Source organism: Mauremys reevesii, linkage group 5 (assembly GCF_016161935.1).
Source record: "Mauremys reevesii isolate NIE-2019 linkage group 5, ASM1616193v1, whole genome shotgun sequence".
NCBI lineage: Eukaryota > Metazoa > Chordata > Testudines > Geoemydidae > Mauremys > Mauremys reevesii.
In genome coordinates, this window is record NC_052627.1 from 90,062,135 (window position 1) to 90,083,235 (window position 21,101).

The 21,101-nt window shown below is 40.1% G+C and overlaps 1 protein-coding gene across 7 annotated transcripts in view; it reads right to left on the reverse strand.

Annotated features, from left to right (window-relative positions):
* DCUN1D4 (defective in cullin neddylation 1 domain containing 4) overlaps window positions 1–21,101 on the reverse strand; it is a 58,478-nt gene that overhangs the window by 11,855 nt on the left and 25,522 nt on the right. For 3 of the 7 annotated variants that reach the window (XM_039540344.1, XM_039540341.1, XM_039540339.1), the window contains 4 exons: window positions 12,364–12,478; window positions 6,570–6,661; window positions 3,896–3,966; window positions 1,223–1,314 (listed from right to left, as the gene is read on the reverse strand). In XM_039540344.1, the coding sequence (XP_039396278.1) occupies window positions 1,223–1,314; window positions 3,896–3,966; window positions 6,570–6,661; window positions 12,364–12,478 (370 nt within the window). Of the gene's footprint in view, window positions 1–1,222; window positions 1,315–3,895; window positions 3,967–6,569; window positions 6,662–12,363; window positions 12,479–13,788; window positions 13,871–16,798; window positions 16,875–19,394; window positions 19,433–21,101 lie in introns of those variants that run through there. The other 4 variants (XM_039540345.1, XM_039540343.1, XM_039540342.1 and 1 more) reach the window with 4 other exon arrangements.

A 21,101-nucleotide genomic window follows, 5' to 3' on the forward strand; every position in this document is an offset into this window, starting at 1 on the left:
ACCTCCGCTGGCTTGGGCATGTGTGCTAAATGAATGATGAGCGCATCCCAAAGGTCATCCTTTACTGCGAACTGGCATCTGGAAAACGACCCAAAGGACGCCCACAATTGTGTTTCAAGGATGTGTGCGAGACCTCAAAGAAATGGACATGGATGTGGATAACTGGGAAGATCACACTCAGGACCGCAGCTTTTGGAAACAAGATCTTAACAAAGGTCTCACAGTTACGAAAGGAAGCAGTCTGGCTTAGCAAAGGAGAAAAGAGCTCGCAGAAGGCAGAGTCCAAAGGATCAAAACATCACCTTTAAATGTGAGAGATGCGTCAGAGATTGTTTGTCTTGAGTGGGTCTCTTCAGCCACAGCTGCCATAAAACCAATTGAGTAAATTCTTTACCTCTCAGGGGCGCATATGCATGGTCTCACGAGACTGAAGATGCTTATTACTACTCATTGTTAAATCCTGCATGCTGTAACAGCCTGGCAATATGGCCTAACACATCCACATTGATTTTGAAACTTTGGGGCTTGAACAGACTGGTCCACTCTAAAATGACAGAGACATATCTGGGATGTGGGATAAACCAGACTTGCCAAGAGGAGCCCCAAGAGGAAAAAGCCTGGAGAGGAAGCTTGGCTGAAGGGTTTCCTACAGAAGTGCATTTGGAAGTAGGTACTGCAAGGAACCAAGATTGTCAAGGAGTGACTGAGAATCCTTGCAAGTAGTCTGCATGTGGGAATAATTTGTGTGGACAGACTAGAATCCAGAACAGTCACTATGTTTGAGATTCGGCATTGTATGAATAAAGCAACTTCAAGGAGAGGTGATTTTGGTTAAGACTTGAAGAGTTTGAAGTCTTATTTGGAGTGGGCTGAGGCAAAAGAGTGCCTGATTACAGATGCCTTGTTCCTTCAGTCTGGAACATATTAACCCCACCCTCTTCACATGAGCATTTTGCCCAATGTGCAGACATTTTAAGCCATGAGCCATAAATCAGCAAAGTATGCTCAGCATAACTGCAAGAACACACTGTTTTAAAGATGTCTGCAAGTGAGCCATACTTGCTGTAGACAGTGGAGAATAAACATTTATGTCTAGTTCTCCAGAGCAGAGTGATCCACTTTGTGCGCTAAACCAACACGTCTTTTTGGAGAAAAAATTATTTGACATTATTACATTCACAACAGCAAAATTAGGACTTATACCCTTTTAAAAGACACTTACTGCAGCGATGTCATTCCTTTTAACCATTCTTGCAATGTGAAATAACCCATGTTTTGTGCATCCAATTTCCAAGCTAGAACAAGCATAACTACCTATTTAAAAAGGAGACAATATTAGGACGGAAGGGGACAACAGATTTCTTGAACAGTTATTACTAGACCGCTTGCCAAATCCTTTTATTTAGTTTAGAGTAAGAGCCATTCAAATATGAGTGAAACAGGCAAGATGTTGAAACTCCTACTACTGAAAAATTAAAATTTTTAAAAAAGTTTTACAAACTGAGTACACTGCTCATTTATTCAGAAACACTTCTGTATTAAATTACCCTTTCTACCCTACCTTTCAATTTGTTAAGCCCATCAAACTACATCTTTAAGCTTTGGAGCAGGAACTGTCTGTACAGCATCTAGCATGACTGGGCCCTAAAGGGTACAACAACACTGCTATAAAAAACAAGAAGCGCTGAGTCTCAGAGCCCAGGTCAGCTGGCTTGGGCTACGGGGCTATAAAACTGCAGTGTAGATGTTCGGGCGTAGGCAGCCCAGGCTCTGAGATCCTCCCCTCTAGTGAGGTCTCAGAGTCCAGGCTTCAGCCCGATCCTCAAAATCTATACTGCAACTTTATAGCCCTGCATCCCAAGCCAGCTGACCTGGATCAGCCGAGGCTGTGTCGCAGGTCTTTTATCACAGTGTGGATATATCCTAAAACTCTGCTGTAATACAAACAGCAATGGCTACATAAAGAGTGGTCCAACTCTTGACTCCAACTTTGAAGTAATTTAAGGTGACTGAAACCCTCCTTTACCTAGATGTAGGTAGGCTTTATTACAGCATAAAGGCTCTCCTGTGAATATAAAGTTTGTCAGTTACTATGGTTCTTCAAGAGAACACTGCCTCTGTGTATCTCACTTGTGGATTGAGCCTCCCAAGTGTTGCAAAACTTCAGAAAGCTTATTAAACACTACAGCTGTTGGCTCAACCAAATGCCCTCACACATGAAACATTTGCAGCTAAAGGCTAAAAGGGCCATGTGGCCCCAACTGCCTCAATTCCTTCCACTTAATCCGAGGGTCCCATGAGGGAAGAGCTCTGAAGAATAGTGTACTGGTAACACAACTATGCAGAGCCAACATCCTCAAAAACCATAGTTACTGCTAATCTACTATTTTTCTTTATGGTGGTCACTGCAGACTCCCACTTGGGGGAGTCTACCATGCACTACTGGCCACAGGAACATGGGCTGGTAAGTTCTAATTAAACAAAGACTGCAGAATTGTTCTTCTGCAACATGCATGAAATCTAGAGAGTAGTGTCAAGTAAATGACTAAATGAAAAGCCAGCTTGTAGTCCTACAGATTTTCAAAATGGAAATATTTCAAGGCTGCAGCTGCTGCTGCCTTAATCCTAAGAACTTCAAGTACTGTCACTCTAGGTAGCATATAACAAATCTGAGTTCACAGTCTAATCCATTTAGGATACGCTTGCCCTTTGAGCTAAGGTATTTAACCCCTCCTGCCGCCTGCAGGACCCAGCTACATTCAATTTCAGTACACAAGCTCTATCAGAACTACCACAGGTATGTTTCCTTGAGCTGAAATTGAGACCTTCCGGCTTGAAGTGTAGGCTAGAAGAGATGCTGAGTGAAGAGATGCTGAGTGAAAACGGCACTCTTTAGAATGAATGTCAAAAGATACAAAAAACAGACTAATTCCTAATAGCTTAGTCCTATCCAAACAAAAACTCAAGTCCTTGTTGAGATCTCTGGTATGAAGCTTAGATTCCACAGGTAAGAAAGAAGGTTTGGGGAAAAAAAAAACCAGGAGATTTAGTTCAGGAACTCAGACACCACTTTTGAGATACATTTGGGATAAAGTGCAGGGCAACTGTCCCTGGGAAACAGAGTGAAAGGAAGATCAGCCACTAAAGGCTTTTCTAAAAGCTATTAATGCAGTTTAAAACTCTGTTGCTAATTACAATTACAATAATATTTTTCCAAGAGCTCAAAAGTTGAGTCCCACCATGAACCACGAGGGTTTATGAGTTATTACACTACAAAATTGAGTTGCGTCTTGTATTTCACACAAATCACTTAGTACAAAATTATAATTTTATCTAGCCAGATTTAATGCTTTAAAAATCCCACAAAAGTCAAGTCAAGAAGCCAGACTGTCCTGTTTTCTTGTACGACAGGTGTATTATGTATGAATTTTAAAGGGTCTTTTCTAATTCACAAGACATTCCTGACTGTAAGATATACACGTTTTCTGTATCACTTGTGTTTCAAAATCAGGTGGATGAGATTAGCAAATTTTCAAACAGGACAATATTTCCCCCCTCAGAAATATGAAACAAATATATGAGCCCAATAATGTGCATACCCACTTCATTTCTAAATTAAAACTCTAGGATAGTTTCAATTAAAATAAACACTAACTTTTTGGAAGGTTTGAGCTTTCAGAGGTTAATTTACTCATTTTCAGTGAAGGCAAGTGATTTTAAGGTGCCATGCCAAAGCAACAAAATAAACCTGCCTGGTTTATGCTTCTCCATTTAACAATGGTTTCTTCAATTTTCCATTTCAAAATGTTTCAAACTCAGATGATAAAAGATTAAGAGATAGAAACCAGGCTCACTTTGGTGGCTTAGGCATATTTTGGGAAAAGCATAAACTTACATTTTCTGGTTCAACTCCGATATCTTCACAAAATTTCTCCATGCCTTCAGGACCTACAACGTCATCAGTCCCTGCAATCAAATGACATTTCACAATATTGTTGTTTAAATTAAAATTTACTGCAAGCACATCACTGCTGTAAAAGAGAAGTATTCATGCAATATAAGCTGAACTTCTGTAGGATTCAGTTTTCTTTTTGACATATACAAATATTTACCCTTTACAAGAAGATATTAAACTACGCTAAAAGTTTACACCTCTGGCAAGGCATAAGAAGAGAGAAAGAAAATATCAACAATAGCCTTCATTTCTTTTTTAACTTGTACCACAGTACCCAATAATTGCAGCAATTGTGAAAAGTGAATAAGGAAGGTACTGCAGGACAAAGACTTCTGAAACTGGCTCAGTACCAAAGTGCTGCTAAACTGGGTGAACTGAACACAATGGTTATTGGAACTTTCTAAAGGCTCAAGCCAGGAAACAAATTTGTTTTAAAGATATCTTAATAGTAAGCAGACAATAAATCTTAGTTTTATAAGAATACAATAATTTTTTTTAAAGGAAGAGAATATAGCTGACTAACAAATATATATTATACTAGTATGGGATTGACACTCCCAGAACATAATGCACAATTTACTTCTTTATATTAACAGTAACTATCTTCTCCGAGTCATTTAAAACAAAATCTGAAATAAGATTCTCATGCCCATTTTTATTCGCATTGCAACAATACCATATCACACCACATTATGGAGACTTCACATACAACCCCCTCCGCCCCCCAAATAAAAACTCTGCAAAGTAATTGCTATGTAAACAGGCTTCAGAAAATATAACAGGAAGAAAAGCAGCAATCAAATCAAGACTCCACTTCACAATCTCTGCAATATGCGGTGTGAAAACTACTAGAGGCATATACAAATAATAGTCAAACAGGCTTGAAAAAACAAGGTTTTATAATGAGAACAGCAGTTGACCCTTCACTATTGTGTTATAGTCAATCTTATATCAGTCTTAAATATTCAGCCTTCAATTTAGAAGTAACAGGCTTTTAATTATACACATTTCCCATCTTTATTTTCCCATTATTCCCCTCCCTCCCCCCCCCCCGATTCAGCCACCTCAAAACATACAACGGTTAAAAAAGATTTCTGCTATTTTGTAAGGGAAAGTCACATTAGGAGAAGGGCAGTATCAACAGTGGGTTTGTGTAAAAGAGAAAAACCTATGAAGTAAACATACAAGATCCTCATTTGAAAATCTGGAGTGTTATAACACCACTATGAACAAAACTATACCCCCTCCTCCCTGCCTTCTTCTTAGCACCTTTGCAGATGCAGCAAGCGGAAAACCAAAGTTCTTTCACACACTGCCATCCGCTCATCCTTCTTTCTACTGAACTCTTGCCAAGAATGAGTTATTCCAGTAGTCAGGACAAGAATAGAAAATCCACACAGCCATCAAGAAAGGCACAGAATCTGGCAATAGGGTGCCTGCCTCTCTCTCTCTCTCTCTCTCTCTCTCTCTCTAGTCTGTCTCTCTTCTCCCAACCTGCCAGACACAAAGACCTCAGACTAGTTTGGTTCATATAAATCATGTTTTGCTTTAATAGCATCACCACCAAAAATTAAGTGGTAATTTATTAGCTGTACAGATGCCAAAAAGGAATGGAGATGAGAGTATTTAATATTATGCATCCAAACCAGCAGCCGCAAAAAGAAGACTACGTCATTTACTACCTAAAGTTCTAGGTATGCTTTCAGAGAAACTGCCTAAGGTCCCCATTTCTCTATCAGTTATTCAGTTTCCCCTTCAGTGCTCTTTGCAGTACTGTACTATAGAATTATTTTCTCCCATTGCAAATAGCTTCCTTTAGGAGAGTTTTGTGTACTATTCTGCAAAAATAGCAGGTCACTGCCTGTATGTTGTCAGAAGATAAAGTATATTATAACAGGTGGTCCTAGAAGAAATTGCCAGTCAAATCCTGTTCAATAAACAATAGTGAGAATGAGGCTAAAATATACCCTCATGCTTAGTGATGAAAAATATCCTAAGGAAAGACTCCTTGGGGAAATATGATCTCAGGAATCAGTTCCATTTTCTGCTTAGAATTGGAACTAGATTTAGAAGTGACAAACTAAATATGGCTAACCTCCTTCCCCTTTTAAAATGGGGACCATGTCACCAGGTGTCTACACTGCTCAATGGTAAGGGGCCAGAGCTCTAAATCAATGAGTTAAACAAACTTCAGTTGGAAACATAATTTAATGTACAGATATTAGCAATAAATTCTGGTATAGATTTTAGCAATAAACCACAATTAAAGCTTGATTTTGTTTAATGTACAGTTACTAAATTTATTTGTAATTGTGTGTATCTTAAAACCAAAACAGGGATCTATTATCTGCATTTGAAATGTTTCTTGTTTGGGGAAAATACTGTCTTCAGTGTGCCAATTATTCTTTCAGACACTGGCACATCTTGAGTTCTTTGGCATCTGTCTATAAACAGGATTCCTTTTTATTCAAGGATTCTTTTTTAAACTCTTTGCTTTACCAAGAAACCTCTGTATTCAGATTTAAATTTCTAGGAAAAATCTCATTTAATAATGTAAATTTCAATACAAATTTAGACAATTGTCAGGATTAGGCATTGTAACATATCAGCTTACCTGCATACTCATAGAACCATTCTAGGCATCTCTTACTTGAAAAGACTTCTTCCTCTGTCTTTATTCTAGTTGAATCATATTTTCTATACATGCTAAAAATGGAAAAAATAATTAATAAGTAATTTACATTTAAAAAAACAGCTTTGTAGTCAAGATACAGACAGCCAATACAAATGCAATATCATTTTCCTAATATGGATAGTTTAATCTTAGGGCTTCTGTTTTTCAGGGTTTAATATGGTAATTTCATTTTGGGGGAGTCTATTTTTTGGAAATTTTTGAGCTTTATGTAGATGTCGAAAAATGTGTATATACTGTAATGAGTAATGTATATTATACACATTAGTCATTATAATAGTATATACTGTAATAAGTAATCTCTTTGTAATGTTCTTTAGCACACTTTAACATAGTACTGTTTCAACCAGCACTACATTAAAGCACACTAGGGAAGTTTTAATGCACATCAACAGGGGCTACACAGACCGGTTAATGCGCAACATATGACTGCGCTTTAGAAATCACACTCTGACCGTGTGCATTACTGATCCATGTAGACAAGCCCTTAGATACAAGTAACCATTTCCAGGTTTACTGCATAAACACCAGTTTGATTTCTTTTCTTTTTTCTTCTTTCCTTTTCCAGAATCAGGGGTGTTTTATTGGTGTTTACCAGTTAAAATCTCAAATCAGAAGCCCTACTTAATCTTTAGCATTTTACTTAACATCTTGCCCACAGATATCCACTTATTTATACAACTGCTTAACATAAAACTAAATATTAGAAATACTGAATGTACAAATAAAGCTTGCTCTTTCAAAGTTTGGAACTTTTTCAGCAACATTGACTAGATGGCTCAAGGAACTGTAATGACCTCTTGAGACCTTCATCTACAGATCATTGGTTTAAAATCCAGCTCAGGCTGAGAGTGACCACCAAAAAAACCTGCAGGGTAACCAAATGGTTGTGAGTTTGTTAGAGGGCTTTCCCTTCACACCCAAAGGTGCTGACTCCGTGGAAGCTCCAGGGCTGGAGCACCCACGGAAAAAAATTAGGGGGTGCTTAGAAACCACTGGCAGCCAACTCCTCCCCCCCCCAGTGCCTCCTGCCCACTGGCAGCCCCCACAAATCAATTCCTCCCCCTCCTCTCAGCACTTACTGCCTCCCACGATCAGTGGGGTGTGCAGGAGGCTCTGGGAGGAAGGGGAAGGAGTGGTGATGGGGCATGCTCAGGGGAGGGGGCGGAAATGGGTGGGAAGAGGTGGGGCAGGGGTGGGGAGTTGGGAGAAGGGGTGGAATAGGGCCAGGGACAGAGCAGGGGCAGAAAGATGCGGGTGGAGGCTTGCGGGGAAGGGGGCGGGTAGAGGCGGGACCTTGGGCGGAGACGGGGGTTGAGCACCCCGTGGGCCCGGAGGAGGTGGCGCATATGCCCGACCCTGGTTCTTGTCACACAGACAGAAAGCAGAAGACAGGAAATCCGAAGTGCAGGCAATGCAATATTTATTGGGGTTAGTTTCAAGCAAGCATATCCATAGCTCTACATGCTGGCAGTCTGTTTCCAAGTGTTCAATTCCCAGCTCTGATGTCACAGAGCTTTTACGCATGTCCCCGTTCCCAGCTCTGACACCGCAGAGCTTTTGCCTGTGTCCCTGTTTCCTATCCCCCCCGCCTCCTTCTTAGCAGCCCCATATATACCTGCAATGCATGCCCGTGGTCCCACTTCTTACAACTTATGGTCATGTTCCATTTTGGAGGGTCATGAGTCTGGGCTCTTCGTCCCACCTCTTTTGTATCCCATGGGAGGGATACAGAGTGAGGTTGTGCACTGACCAAGGCCAGGCTTTTCTTCGCCTCTTAGTGTGTCTAATGCCTCCCCACCAAGCCTCCTTTTCTTTCCTAACGGGCAGCTTGACCTTGGCTTGAGAGTGGAGCCAGACCGCCTTCCAGTATATGCTCATCTAAGAAACTCCCACCATCCCCAGTAACACTTCAACTGTTCTTATCTGTTCCCATTATACTATCAAATCCATCTGGCTAGGCATAAGCAACACACAGTGTCTTTGGTTCACACATATTAGTAAGGATATGGATGTATCAAAAATCAAACAGGCAAACAAGACCCAAAATTCTACCTCATGCAAATATACAGGCCTGAATCCTGCATTATCACTAGCACTCCTAACAGAGTTGGTGGTCTCAGTTCAGTTCCTGAACTGCCCTTGTAACAATACACACAATAATGGCAATTTCTGCAGAAAATCCACAGCAAAGGACACAACTAACTTCGCTGTGTCCTAAACAGAAACTCTCTAGAAGAGGGCTTAGGCCTCTGGGTAGAGAAATATAGAAAAATTTGAAGTGTCTCTATCTTTACTGTATTTGTTCAGTAGCAAAACAAGAGTGTCGTGAATTTCTATTACTGGTGACACAGGAAAGCCATCACAAGTGCTAAAACAGAACAGTTAGTTACACTAAAGTAACTAGGGTTTTTATGGGTTTTTATGGGTAGGGATTCCAGTGTTTCAGAAGCCAAGAGGTCCTTGGAGAAATGGAATTCCTGCAGTACTGTAGTGGTAATCGGTCTGTCTCGAATGGCCCGTCAGTGATAAGGAAGTTAGTGGTATCTGAATTCTTCTATGCCCCAGCCCTGAGCTCTCTCATACTCCAAACCCCTCAGCCCCACCCCCGCCACGTGAATTTGTTAGGTGCACCAATATGGAGGTGATGTGACACATCACCTCCATATTGGTGCACATAACAAAATTCATTCCACACATGGGTGGGAAGAATTAGAGGGAACACTGCAACTGACCTCCCTCAGCACCCCAGATTGGTCCAGCTACCAGATGCAAAGTGACATTCTCCCTTGTTGCACTCTTAGGAACTACTTTAGCTTGGCATGCGATCTGTATTCCTTTCTATAGAATCTGTCAGAAGCCAGGGTTGTAAATCTACTTTTCCAGTGATTATGAATAGCCTCGAGTCCCTCAAGAAGTTGCCCACTGTAGCACTAAAAGAGTGAGATTTATTTGAGCATCTGATCTCAATGAGCAAGATTCCATTATATGTATATGAAACAGATTCAGCTCCTACTATCATTTTCAGGGGGAAGCCTTTAGGCTATAGGATTTTTAGGCTGAAGGATTATCTTTATAATATTATTGCCACAGTTAGCATTGCTTGTGAAATACATGGATGGTGTCAAACAAGACCTCATAATTTTATGTTATTTTATTTGTTTTTGTTGTTGTGCTCATGCCACCTGAGAGCTTTCATACCCAGGGTTGAGGTGATGCTATCCTGTAGCTCTGATTCAGGCAGCTGATCTTCCTCCCCTACGCAGGAAGAAATCTCCCTTTTTTGTGTGCATACACATGCACTCAGATAATCAGCATGTCTGTAATCTGGTCTTTTCTGTATCAATCTGTCATGCTACACTCCATGAAGGTGAGCAGGGTAAAAAAACACTGAGGATTATCCACCATGCTGCATTCTGAAGACGAGCAAAGGACCAGCACTGACTTAATTTATTTAATATCCACTTTGGGAGTTTGTCCCTATGAACAGGCTTCAGAGGAGAGATTAAAATTGGACTCAGATATGGGTCACAATATTTTAAGTGGCTAGCAGCCTCCTTGCCTTATGAGAGGCTGGGCTTCTTGTCTTTCCCACCCTCTATATGGAGTCTTTCTGCATCTTTCATGGAAGGTAATGGCATTCAAGAATAGGCTCCCCAGAGACTCTACTTTTTACTGTATGGAGTCTATATGGGCCAGATGGGTCTGTTTCCCCTGGAGACCTTAGTCTGCAATATCAATAAGGAATGCTAGAAGGCCTGTTACCAGGATGGCAACGGGGTAGTAAACTTGGCCCAAAGGCCCCTTTACTATACTCTCCAGGGCTGTCTCCAGTGCCCTCCATCTGCAACTTGAGGGGAGACAGAGGGGCAGAAGGCAGCTGAGTTCCACAGTGAGCTCTAGGCACTGAGGAACAATTTTCCACCTAACACCGCTCTTCTGGCATTGCTCCCGATGGAGAGAATGAAGGAAGGGGCTTTTTGCTGCTAGAGCCAATCCTACCTGCCTCCTTTCCTGCCTGGGAAAAAGTGGTGGTGGTGGTGGGAGGTAAGGCAAACCCACCTAGGCTGCACTGGGGGCAAAAGGAACAGGACTGAACTGTGTAACAGAGAAGACTGAGCTCCCGAACAAGATCCTTGGTAAAGAGTGCGTAAAAACAGGAGAGACAGGTCTTCTCTTTGCCTCTCAGCATAACTTGCTCCCTGAAGCCTGCAGGGGCACCAGACACCACCACAAACACCTCAGAAGGCAAAGCACAGACAAAGGAAATCGTTCCTCAAAAGACAGATATAGTCCTGGGACTCAGCTGGGAATTATCGACAAATTAGTCAGTCACATTTTTAGTCAGAAATATGAACTAAGAGGTGAAATTTTCCTCAGAAAAGCTCGGAAGCACGGAGGTTTGGCTGAGCCATTAGTGGCTGTAGGTGCAGATAAAACTGGAAGGAACTTCAAGTGGAACATTCCCCTGCTGCCAGTGAATGACAGGTCTGATTCTACCCCAAAGCTAAAAGCCACCTGAAATATATTTGCAGAGTTTAAGATGAAAAGAGCTATTTGTTACATATCTAAATGTGGAGAGACACAATGAAGATCCTTAAAATTACACCTGCAGAATATTTTTTACTTCTTTACTTGTATAAAACACACACTAGCACTACCTTATATTATTAAAACAGAAAAATGTTAGAAATGTAATCAGCTTTTTACTATTTGTTTACTATTTGCACTAAAGTCAGTTTCCTTTGTTTCCAGACAGCACTACTTTCTGGGTCTCATGTACTGTCTCAATGTTTTGGCAGAGGAAATGTTCAATATAAAAACTTTTATTAGGTTTTGTGAAAAAGGAGTATTGTTTCTGGTCTCACTTCATTATTCTATTTGCTATTTATATGTGTACATTTGCCACATTCTTATAGATAATGTTGTAGTATTTCTTGTTCATCCTGTTTTACTTTTTAATTTTATTATGTCTGAAAATTAGTAAAAAACTGTTTAAAAAAAGACATACGTATTGCTTTTTGTTCTTGTTAGTACTGCATAGCCAACAAAGCAAAGAAAAGGGGAGCTGGATTCTATTCCTTTCATCAGCATCAACAGATTTATTTTAATAAGTTCCAAGTCAGTTACACTTGTGCAACCCCATTAAACACAATGAAGTTGCCCAGACATAATTAGGGGCCTAATTTGGCTTGGAGAAGCTTTATTACTAGTGACAGTGAACAAAATGGAAAGAACCCAGTCTGAATAAGATGATATGCTGAGATTCCAGGCTGGCAATCAGAAAAAAAATCTTTTTTCATCTGAGGACATTTATTATGGGTACATTTGCTTTTTGAGCCACTTATTATACAGTAGAGCATCATAGCACAAGCCCCATTGTCTAGTTCAGGGGTCCCCAACACGGTGCCCGCGGGCGCCATCTAAATGCGCCCGCGTCCTGGCCGGTGGTGGAGCATCTGCCGAAATGCCGCCGAATTTCTGCGGCGTTTTGGCAGCGATGCCTCTCGATGACGCTACTTGCTGCCAACAAGATATCTCATTGAGAGGCAACACCACCGAAACGTCGCAGAAATTCGGCGGCATTCCTCATTCAGGCACAGGCATAGATTTCCACGGTTAGTGCCATTTTTACCATTTCATAAGTGGATGATCACCCCAACTGTTCATCAATAATGTTATTTCATCATTATTAGCTCACATTAAAATGACATACCCATCATGTCTACTTTTCTTAGCAGATAAATCATCTCCGGCTGCAGGTCTCCTCTTTTTCCTTGGAGGCATCACTTTGCTAAAGCAGTCTGATGAACTGCAAGATCGGAGACTTCCTATGGAGGGTATTAAAAACAAAGAATAAAAATAGTTACAGGACAGTGAAACCATGTGCATTTTCCTCAAAAAATTAGAGACTGGTGAACTGATTCGAATAAAAGAACTGAAATTGCTAAGTTAAACAAAATTCCCCCATCTCCTTTCAAAATAAAACACCATCCATTTTTATGTGCCACTCTACTTCCTGGTTTCTGTGAAGACAGAAAGCACTGAAAAATACTACAGGAGCAAAGACCAGTCTCTTGTACTATTTTCAATCTGTCTAGTATAAATAAGGGCCACAAACCTCCTGGGAAAATCTGATTTAGAGCCTCAAGAAGCATCCTAACTTTTACTTACTTGTCCAAACAAGAATTTTTGAGGTTTGACCATCACTTGTCAAAATAAAAGGCTGACCCAGTGATTAGAGCACAATACTTCTAATAGACACCCTTGTTTGATTTCTTAACCCAATTTCTTGTTCTCTGGCCCAAGAAGAACAGGAAGTGCTCTACAGGGAGGGGCATACTCAACAGCTCCTGGTAGGGAGCACCTTTGTCACTTTGCTTTGACTCTCTTAGGAGCAATAACGACTGATCCCAGAGACGGAGTTTTCTCCAACTCTCCTTAACTAGAAATAACGACCACAGCACAGAACCCTGAAGAAGCTGTGTATAAAACACAGGATAAAGACCAGCTGGAAGAGTCAGCACAGCTCTGAATAGCATGCAGAGAACTTAAAAAGGTAATAGAGAGAAGGCTAAGGGTAAGAAAAGGCAGAGAAGCCAAGTTAAGGTAATTGCAAGGAACTGCAGAACAGGGTAGTCTTCATAGTTAGCCTTTAATTCACCTTCTGTGTAGCTCCTATGGCATCCAAGATAATTCTTAATATAGTAAAATCCCATATAATCCTCTAAATATGTTTCTCTGCTTGACGGCTCAGAAAATCCAACCATAAAACTTTCCATTTTTAGACATTACAGTGGCACAGGTTGAAGGTAGGTGCCCAACTCTCATTAAAAAGGCAATGGAGTTTGGTGCTTAACTGCCTTCTGTGCCATTGAAAATCTCTCCCAAGTGCTCTGAAAGCAATATAAGGAAGGAAGTTCAGATGCACAACTGAGATAACTTCATAGGATCTATTGTTTGTATTAGATTTTGCAATACATTCTTTACACGATAGCTTCAGATGTATAATTTTTTGGTTTAGCTGATCGTACTCTCCTACCTATTATCCATTTTTGGTCTTGCCCTCCCATCCACATTGTTTTAGAGATGAAGAAGGCAGTTCTCTCCATTTCAGGAATTCTCCCTAACACTGACCTACCTGTGATGTTCAAGTCTTCTTCAAACCTCCAGCATTCATGTATCTTTTTTATTCAGGAAAGTAATGACTGGTCAAGCCTATGCTGGAGAGGAGTGCAAAGTGGGAAGAGGTAAAAACAAAAAAATCTCATCTTTGGAAATATACAAATAATGGGTTAGGAAAAAACAAGAAAGAAAACCACAAAAAAGACAAGAAAAATAGAAGATAATATTGAAAGAAAGGGACAAGCGAAGGTGCGCTGAAAATATTAAACGTTCTCAGGAAGGCTTTCAAAATAAATTCTTTTACTCTAGTTTTTTTTAAAAAGAGCTCTAAAATACTAAAATTACTGTCTAAGACTTAAAATACACATTAAGGAGCTAGTTAAGTAATAAGAATTCCAAGCAGCACATTGCTGGGGACAAATACAGCAGTACATTGCTGGTGTTGTGAGGCAAAAGATGAGAGTCCTAGTGACAGCTATTTCAGAAGAGGAACATACCTTTAAACTGAGTCAAAAGCTCCAAAATATACTTCAGTGTGCATAATACAAAATGGATTAAAGAAACTATGTCATCTTATTCGTGATAAGTCCACATGAATATATCTGCTGAATTTCATTTACACAATCTTGAAATGCCTATAAATTATAGAGGCTGTAATTTTTTTTATGACCTTTTAAGTCAAGTTTTTAAGAGGTTTTGTCAGCAAGTGAATAGACAGATAAACACTCGCACAAACTGAAAGTCTTAAGATGACAGCAGGACTGATCAGTTGTTTAGAGAAGGACAAGAGGCGCAGTTTTACTGATTCCACCACACACACACACACACACACTAGAACAGTACAAAACAACTTAGTGAATGGAGTATGGATTCTAGGGTACCCCTAAATTTTAATGTGACTGCCCAAAATACATGCTACTGCTAAATATAGCCCATGGCCACTCCTTCCCCTCTAACTTTAGTTTAAAGACAAAGTTGATGAATTGTGGATTTTTTATTTCTAGGTCACTCAGGCAACAATTACTATATATAAAAATAAACATACAAATATGACTATAGGCATTTGGGTTTGGCAGGGGGCCTTGGGTTCCTAGTAAATTGCCAAAGCAACTGTAGGGACTGCAAAATTCAATACATGACTTTTCAGAATGTGGATGCTTAGGGGAGGAGAAGTGAGATAATACTGGTCCTACAATGGAGGGAGGGGAGAACACTATGTATTCTTATAATTCATAGGTTTCAAGGCCAGAATGGACCATTATGGTCATCTTGTCAGACCTCCTGAATAAAAGTGACCAAAGAATTTAATTCAAGAATTCCTGCATCAAGCCCAGAACTATCATATCCCAGATAAACTGTTCCAATGGCTTATTACCCTAATTTAAAACTTTGCACTTTATTCCTAGTTTGAATTTGTCTACATTCAGATTTATAGTCACTGAGTGAATGGGAAGAAGAGGGCACAGAAGTTATAAAGTGACTATTTTTTAAAAAAAGACAGACACCTGAAAAAGGAATATATTTTCAAATATTGTTCCAAGAAGTATAAGTCTTCACATACTGTGTATGTTATTTATGATCTTACTGTTTCCATTCTAATTAGATCTTTTGTTGCACTTTTAATTGCTGAATGATGACCTACAAACTAACAAATCACAGTACAGAAGTATCATTTATTTTAAAAATGATACATGTACACAGCTGTTATTAAATACTTCTTTGTAATGAAAATTCACAAAGAAACAAGATATAGCTATGTTGTGTGCCCACCTGAATGTAAAGATTGTCAGTTCTTTAAAGGCAATTTCTAACAGCTTTGTTAGCTCAGTATTGGTTTAATATGAATATTTTCTGCAGAGATTTTTCTAGGAGATCGTTTTATTTTAAGGTAATTTCTATCTCCAACTTTTCCTGACTAATAATCAGTTACAGGTCTGATCATCTACAAATGCGCACACAACTCGGTGTTCAATAGGAGTTGCTTGAGACTGACAGAAAATTTCCTTACATATAACCGCTTCTCTGCAAATATCATCTTGAACATAGGAAAAGAAAGACTTCCTAGGTCATCAAGTCTGATTCCTTGCTATCACAGGCAACCCCATCATATGATTCTACTCATAAACATATCCAGCTCCATTTTAACACAAGTTAGGTTGTTTGCCTCCTCCCTCCGCACCATTAGAAGGCTGTCCCAGAAACTCTTGCCTCTGAGAGTTAAAAACTGCTCAAGACTGGCAGTTCTTAGTGGCTTTTGACACTTAAAGGTAACATTTGCAAGGAAGATACCCCAAATGTCTGTCATGTGCCATCACCACCCAAGAACAGCCAACTATTAATGGTGCTTGCCAAACAGTCCCTTCAGTTCCTTCACCTGTGCAGGAGATTAAAGTTCCCAGAAAAAAAAAGCCAACTCAGGATGATCAACCTCGCATCTAAAACAGACCCCAGAGAAAAATGAAAAACAAGATATGAGATTAAAAATGAGAGTGGTAAACCTCTGAACCAAGGGAAAGTGAGCAAGTAAATGAGAATCTGCAAAGGATGTCTTTAGAAAAGCAGAATTACAGATATATAATTTTTACTTTCTCCAAAGATAACATCTGTGCAAATCCTTACACTCATGGAGATCAAGCAACTTGAGGAATGTTCACAAATAAAATAAATGCAAAGTTTCAGCGAGCAATAATAACAAAACTAATGCCAATGCTGATAATAAGCAAGGTGTTTTATGTTTTTAAAAACTAGATGAGAACACTAAGACACCCACCCAAACACGAAATACAGTGTACAAGCCTGCAGAATGAGACCACAAGTGCAGGGAAAAACATGCAAAAGGCCAAATGAAAATAAGGAATATTCAAAAGACATCTTTGTTTAATTTTGGAAGGAGAGAGTTTGGACTTCCCTACATTGGATTCCATGCTCCAGAAAAGTTTCGGACCCCTGCAGATTCTCTTCAGGAGATCAAATTCATGCAATAAGAGTGTGTGGAGACAAAATAATACTGTTTTTTTTACAGGTACCTGCAACACACCCATTGCTAATATGGGGAGTGATGTAGCTTTGCCTTTGATCCAGGAAACTTTGTGCATCTGTCATCTAGTTTTAGAAGAGCCATAATACGAAATGTACATTCATTTAGAGAGAGTGGATAAAAATCTTAATTTTAATACATAGATTAAATTAAAAACACGCTGTTAGTTTACTTTCTTCGCATCTTGGAGTCTTAAATTGCTAAAGTGATTATGTACTTCAACTTAATTGCTAGTATAATTTCAGATTTTACAGAGACTTATTTAACTGAAGTACTTTCACAATTAATATTCATCTATGCTGAAAGGGACAAGTCCGGCACCTCGTTAATATCCTTACTGTGAAAACTGCCACAAACTCATATGAAATTGATAAGCAAAAAGCCCATTCTATCTTTGCAATCAATACTATCTTCCAATTGTATATATCATGAAAGCTAAAATGCTTCAGTCAGGCCATATTCTCCTAGTTAGGGTTTGCAGTTTGAATTCAATGGGACTTAGGGCCCCAAATCATTCAGGTGCTTTTGCAAATTCCATCTTTAGGAATATAACTTTAGGCTCCTACTTTTGAAAAAAACTGACCTGTGAGTATAAAATAATTCACAATAACTTTGTTAATATACTGAACCTCTAAATAACAATGAAAAAATTAATGTTGAAGTAATTTAGTTTTGCAGCAACAATGATGTTATGCCACTAAGAGAAAAGTTCTTAATAAAAATCCAATTGTAACCCGAGGCTGCACAGAGTTGTGCACATGCTTAACTTTAAGCACAATGTAGTCTCTATGAAGTCAAGGGACTATTCATGTGAGTAGAGTTATGTACCTGCTTAAGGCCCTGACCCTGCAAATATTAATTTTCAGTATTTTGGTTTTTGTCTATATCAGATTTGTAAATTTCAAATAAAACATCCCATCTGCAGTGGCATTAAGAAAAGTATTTATAATTTGGTTCATTACAAATTTTAGTCTAAAACTACTACAGCAAAAGATTTCCAAATAGTTTTACAAAATCTCAACCAATGGTTGGAAAAAAAAAAATCAAGTGATTTTAAATCACTCCATCCTAAGGAGAGGGTCCACTGAGTAACAGCAATGCCCAATAGACTGGTCTCAAAAGAAACAAAAAGTCGAATGGACTTTAAGGGCTTTGTTTGCTCCAAAGAGTCAAAAGATTCTTGGGTTAATTAAGCATATTGTAGAGAAGGATCTTCTCTCCAGAATGGGCATGCCAGCATGGGAGAATTTTGATAGGTGAAACTCATTAAGGTCAAAAAACACCTCAAAAACCACCTAAGAGTGGAATGTCAGAGGAGTTCACAGCACCAATTATACCCTTGTGCAATTTGGGATAAGGTAAATCAAGTCACTACGCCCTGAAATGTTCTCAGCTGCAGTCACTGCCACCAGGAAAGTGACATTCCATCTAAGAAACTTACGCTCACAGGAACAGAGTAGTTCAAAAAGAGCTTTCATTAGATTTTTAGACGCCTCTTTAAACAGGATGTTTCAGAAGTGCCAAAAACCCCTAAGAATCTGACAACATGGGGACACATACACTGGTATACCTTTAACTAGCTCCTGAAAGGCCAAAATAGCACCTTACATGATATACACTTTGTCTCCAGAGAACAAACACTCTCTCAGTTGCCTTAAAGACTGCGAAAGATATGCAAGGAATCTACTAAACCTTTTTCCACCAACACACCCACAACAGGATGCAAAGGTATAGCAAATCTATTGGATAGATATGACTGGCCCATCTACCGCACATAAGTAACCCTTGTAGACTTCCAGCCTGATTTTAACTCAAAATCAGCTGTCTTGGAGAGCTTCTGTGAGAAATGATAAAAGGTAGGATTTCTCTATTGTCATGTTCCTCATAGTGGATGTGTATTTTGAAGCAGAAGACTCCTTTGGCTAATATGAGTTCAAATAACAGCTCTCACCACCTTAATACTCAGCCTGTCCCAACTCAAATGGCTAGAACTATGTAGGTGACAAGGAAACCTGGAGTGTCATAAGTGACACTGGCAGGACTAATTCTGGCTCCGCACAAATCCCCATCAGGAAACCAGCAGCACTGAGGCTTGAGTTTACAGTACTGACTCTCAAGATACAAGCGCTAGCCTGGGAGGAAGAAAAGTTCCAGATGCATACAGAGTTCCTACCCTTGATGATGCAGAGCAAGAGAATTACCTCAAAATAGGTACTGTGGACTTCTCGACAGCCATATAAAGGACCAGGAGTGATCGGGCCAAATTACAGAGCATACTCCAATACCTGGAATCAACCTACCCATTTCCACTTCCAGCATATGGATGCAGGAGGGGGAAATCCTGAGACCTCAATGTGGAGATGAAGTTATGGGTTTTGTCATATGCACATTGGGAAGCTTCTAATTCCTCAACATCACTTGCCTCAGCCTCTCATACAGAGTCTTCATTTCATCTGAGACACAGCTAGGTATCAACAACTTCAGATGCCAAGGCCCTGAGTGCATTCAGGAGCCAACATCTGGTGAAGCCCTCTCTGCTGATGGTGCAAGACACTTCGGTGGTGAAGTGATCCCGCTAGACTTACCAGGGAGGGTGGAAGACAGGTCTGCTCTGAATCTTAGCACTCAGCAATCCTGGCCAACTCAGCCCTGAGCTTCAAGAGTTTGCCTTTTTAATTGCTCTATGTTGACCATACACTGGGCTTACAAGAATCTTCCTGGGGTGTCTTGAGAACTTACAGGCACTCCCCACTTTTCTTCAGTGCTCAAGATGACATCTGCAAACAGAACTAGCACTTCTGAAGCAGATAACATGACAAACATGGTCAGTCTTAAGGCACTGTTCTACCACATGATCAAAGTGTGAGGCCACTAAGTGATCCTCTTTAGATACCATACCTAAAATTAAAGAGAAAGGGACTATATATCAAAGATAGCACCAGCTCAATAGAAACAAGCATAATGCAGGCACCAAACTGTAAGACACCAAGCCACGTAAGAAAATGTTGGTGCCAGTTAACACAGAACAACGAAACAACTGTGCCAAACCTTCAAAACAAAGGGCTCAGGAATTCAAAGAACTCTACTGGATCCAATTAGAAGGCAGGGTTAGAACCAAGAAGTGGTACTCAACAAATATCACTGGAATATGGAGAAGAATTCGAACAACACAGAGAGAGGGTCATCTCCGTAAGCAAGATTCCTTCCTCAATCCCAGTCAAGAAAAAGCTTACTGGAGTGTCTGAAGTGCAGCAAGGGGTGTCACATAATGGCCAGCGGGGGCCTGAGTTGTGCTCTATTCCCACTGCAGCTCACAGGAATCCAAACACCTTAACAGCAAGAAAGATTCTGCTAGTCTTGTGCTCAGAACCTATATCCCAGAAGTGAGAGTCATGCACAGATAGAGTCTAGGTCAGGGGTTATCACAACAAAATTTTTGGTGGCCTCAGAGTGCGACCACCAACTCTTGCTGGTGGCCGCTCTGACAATTTTTCCTAAAATCTTAATTAACTTTAGGAAAAATGAATAAATATGCACATATACATGTCCAAATCGTTGTAATTTATTTATGTAGGGTTTTTTGCAATAATAATGTACAGTTGTTTCTATTCTTTACTGGACCTAAACAAACCAGAAATACAAATAAGATGCTTTGCATATCCTTGTCTTTTTTGTTGTTTTTTCTTTTGCTTTTTTGGTTGCCTTTTTTTTTTTTTTTTTTTTAGACTTGCTGGCTAGTAAATCTGCTGCTGTGAAAAGTAATACTTGTATGTTAATATCACTTTTCACAGCCTCCCAGCTAGCTACTAAGGCTATGTCTACACTACAGACCTTAGTGGCACAGTTGTACTGCTGCAGCTGTGCCACTGTAAGGTCTCTTGTGTAGCTGCTCTATGCCGGTGGGAGAAGCTCTCCCACTGGCATAATTAAAACCACCCCCAATGAGCGGCGGTAGCTATGCTGGCGGGAGAGCATCTCCCGCCAACATACCGCTGTCCACACCAGTGCTTCTGTTTATAAAACTTTTGTCAGTCGGGGATGTTTTGTTCACACACCGACCAACAAAAGTGCTAGTGTAGATACAGCCTTAGTCTGCTGTGAAAAGTGATATGAACAAACATACATTTATCACTTTTCACAGCAGACGTACTCAACCCTGGCATGCCAGGATACAAATTAAGCCCTGAATGGTGAGGTGGATAGGGTGGCAGCGGGGCCAGGAGTGATAGGGGGAATGAATGGGGGCGGGGGAGGCACTGGGGGCTGGGGCGATGGGGGACGGTGAGCCCGGG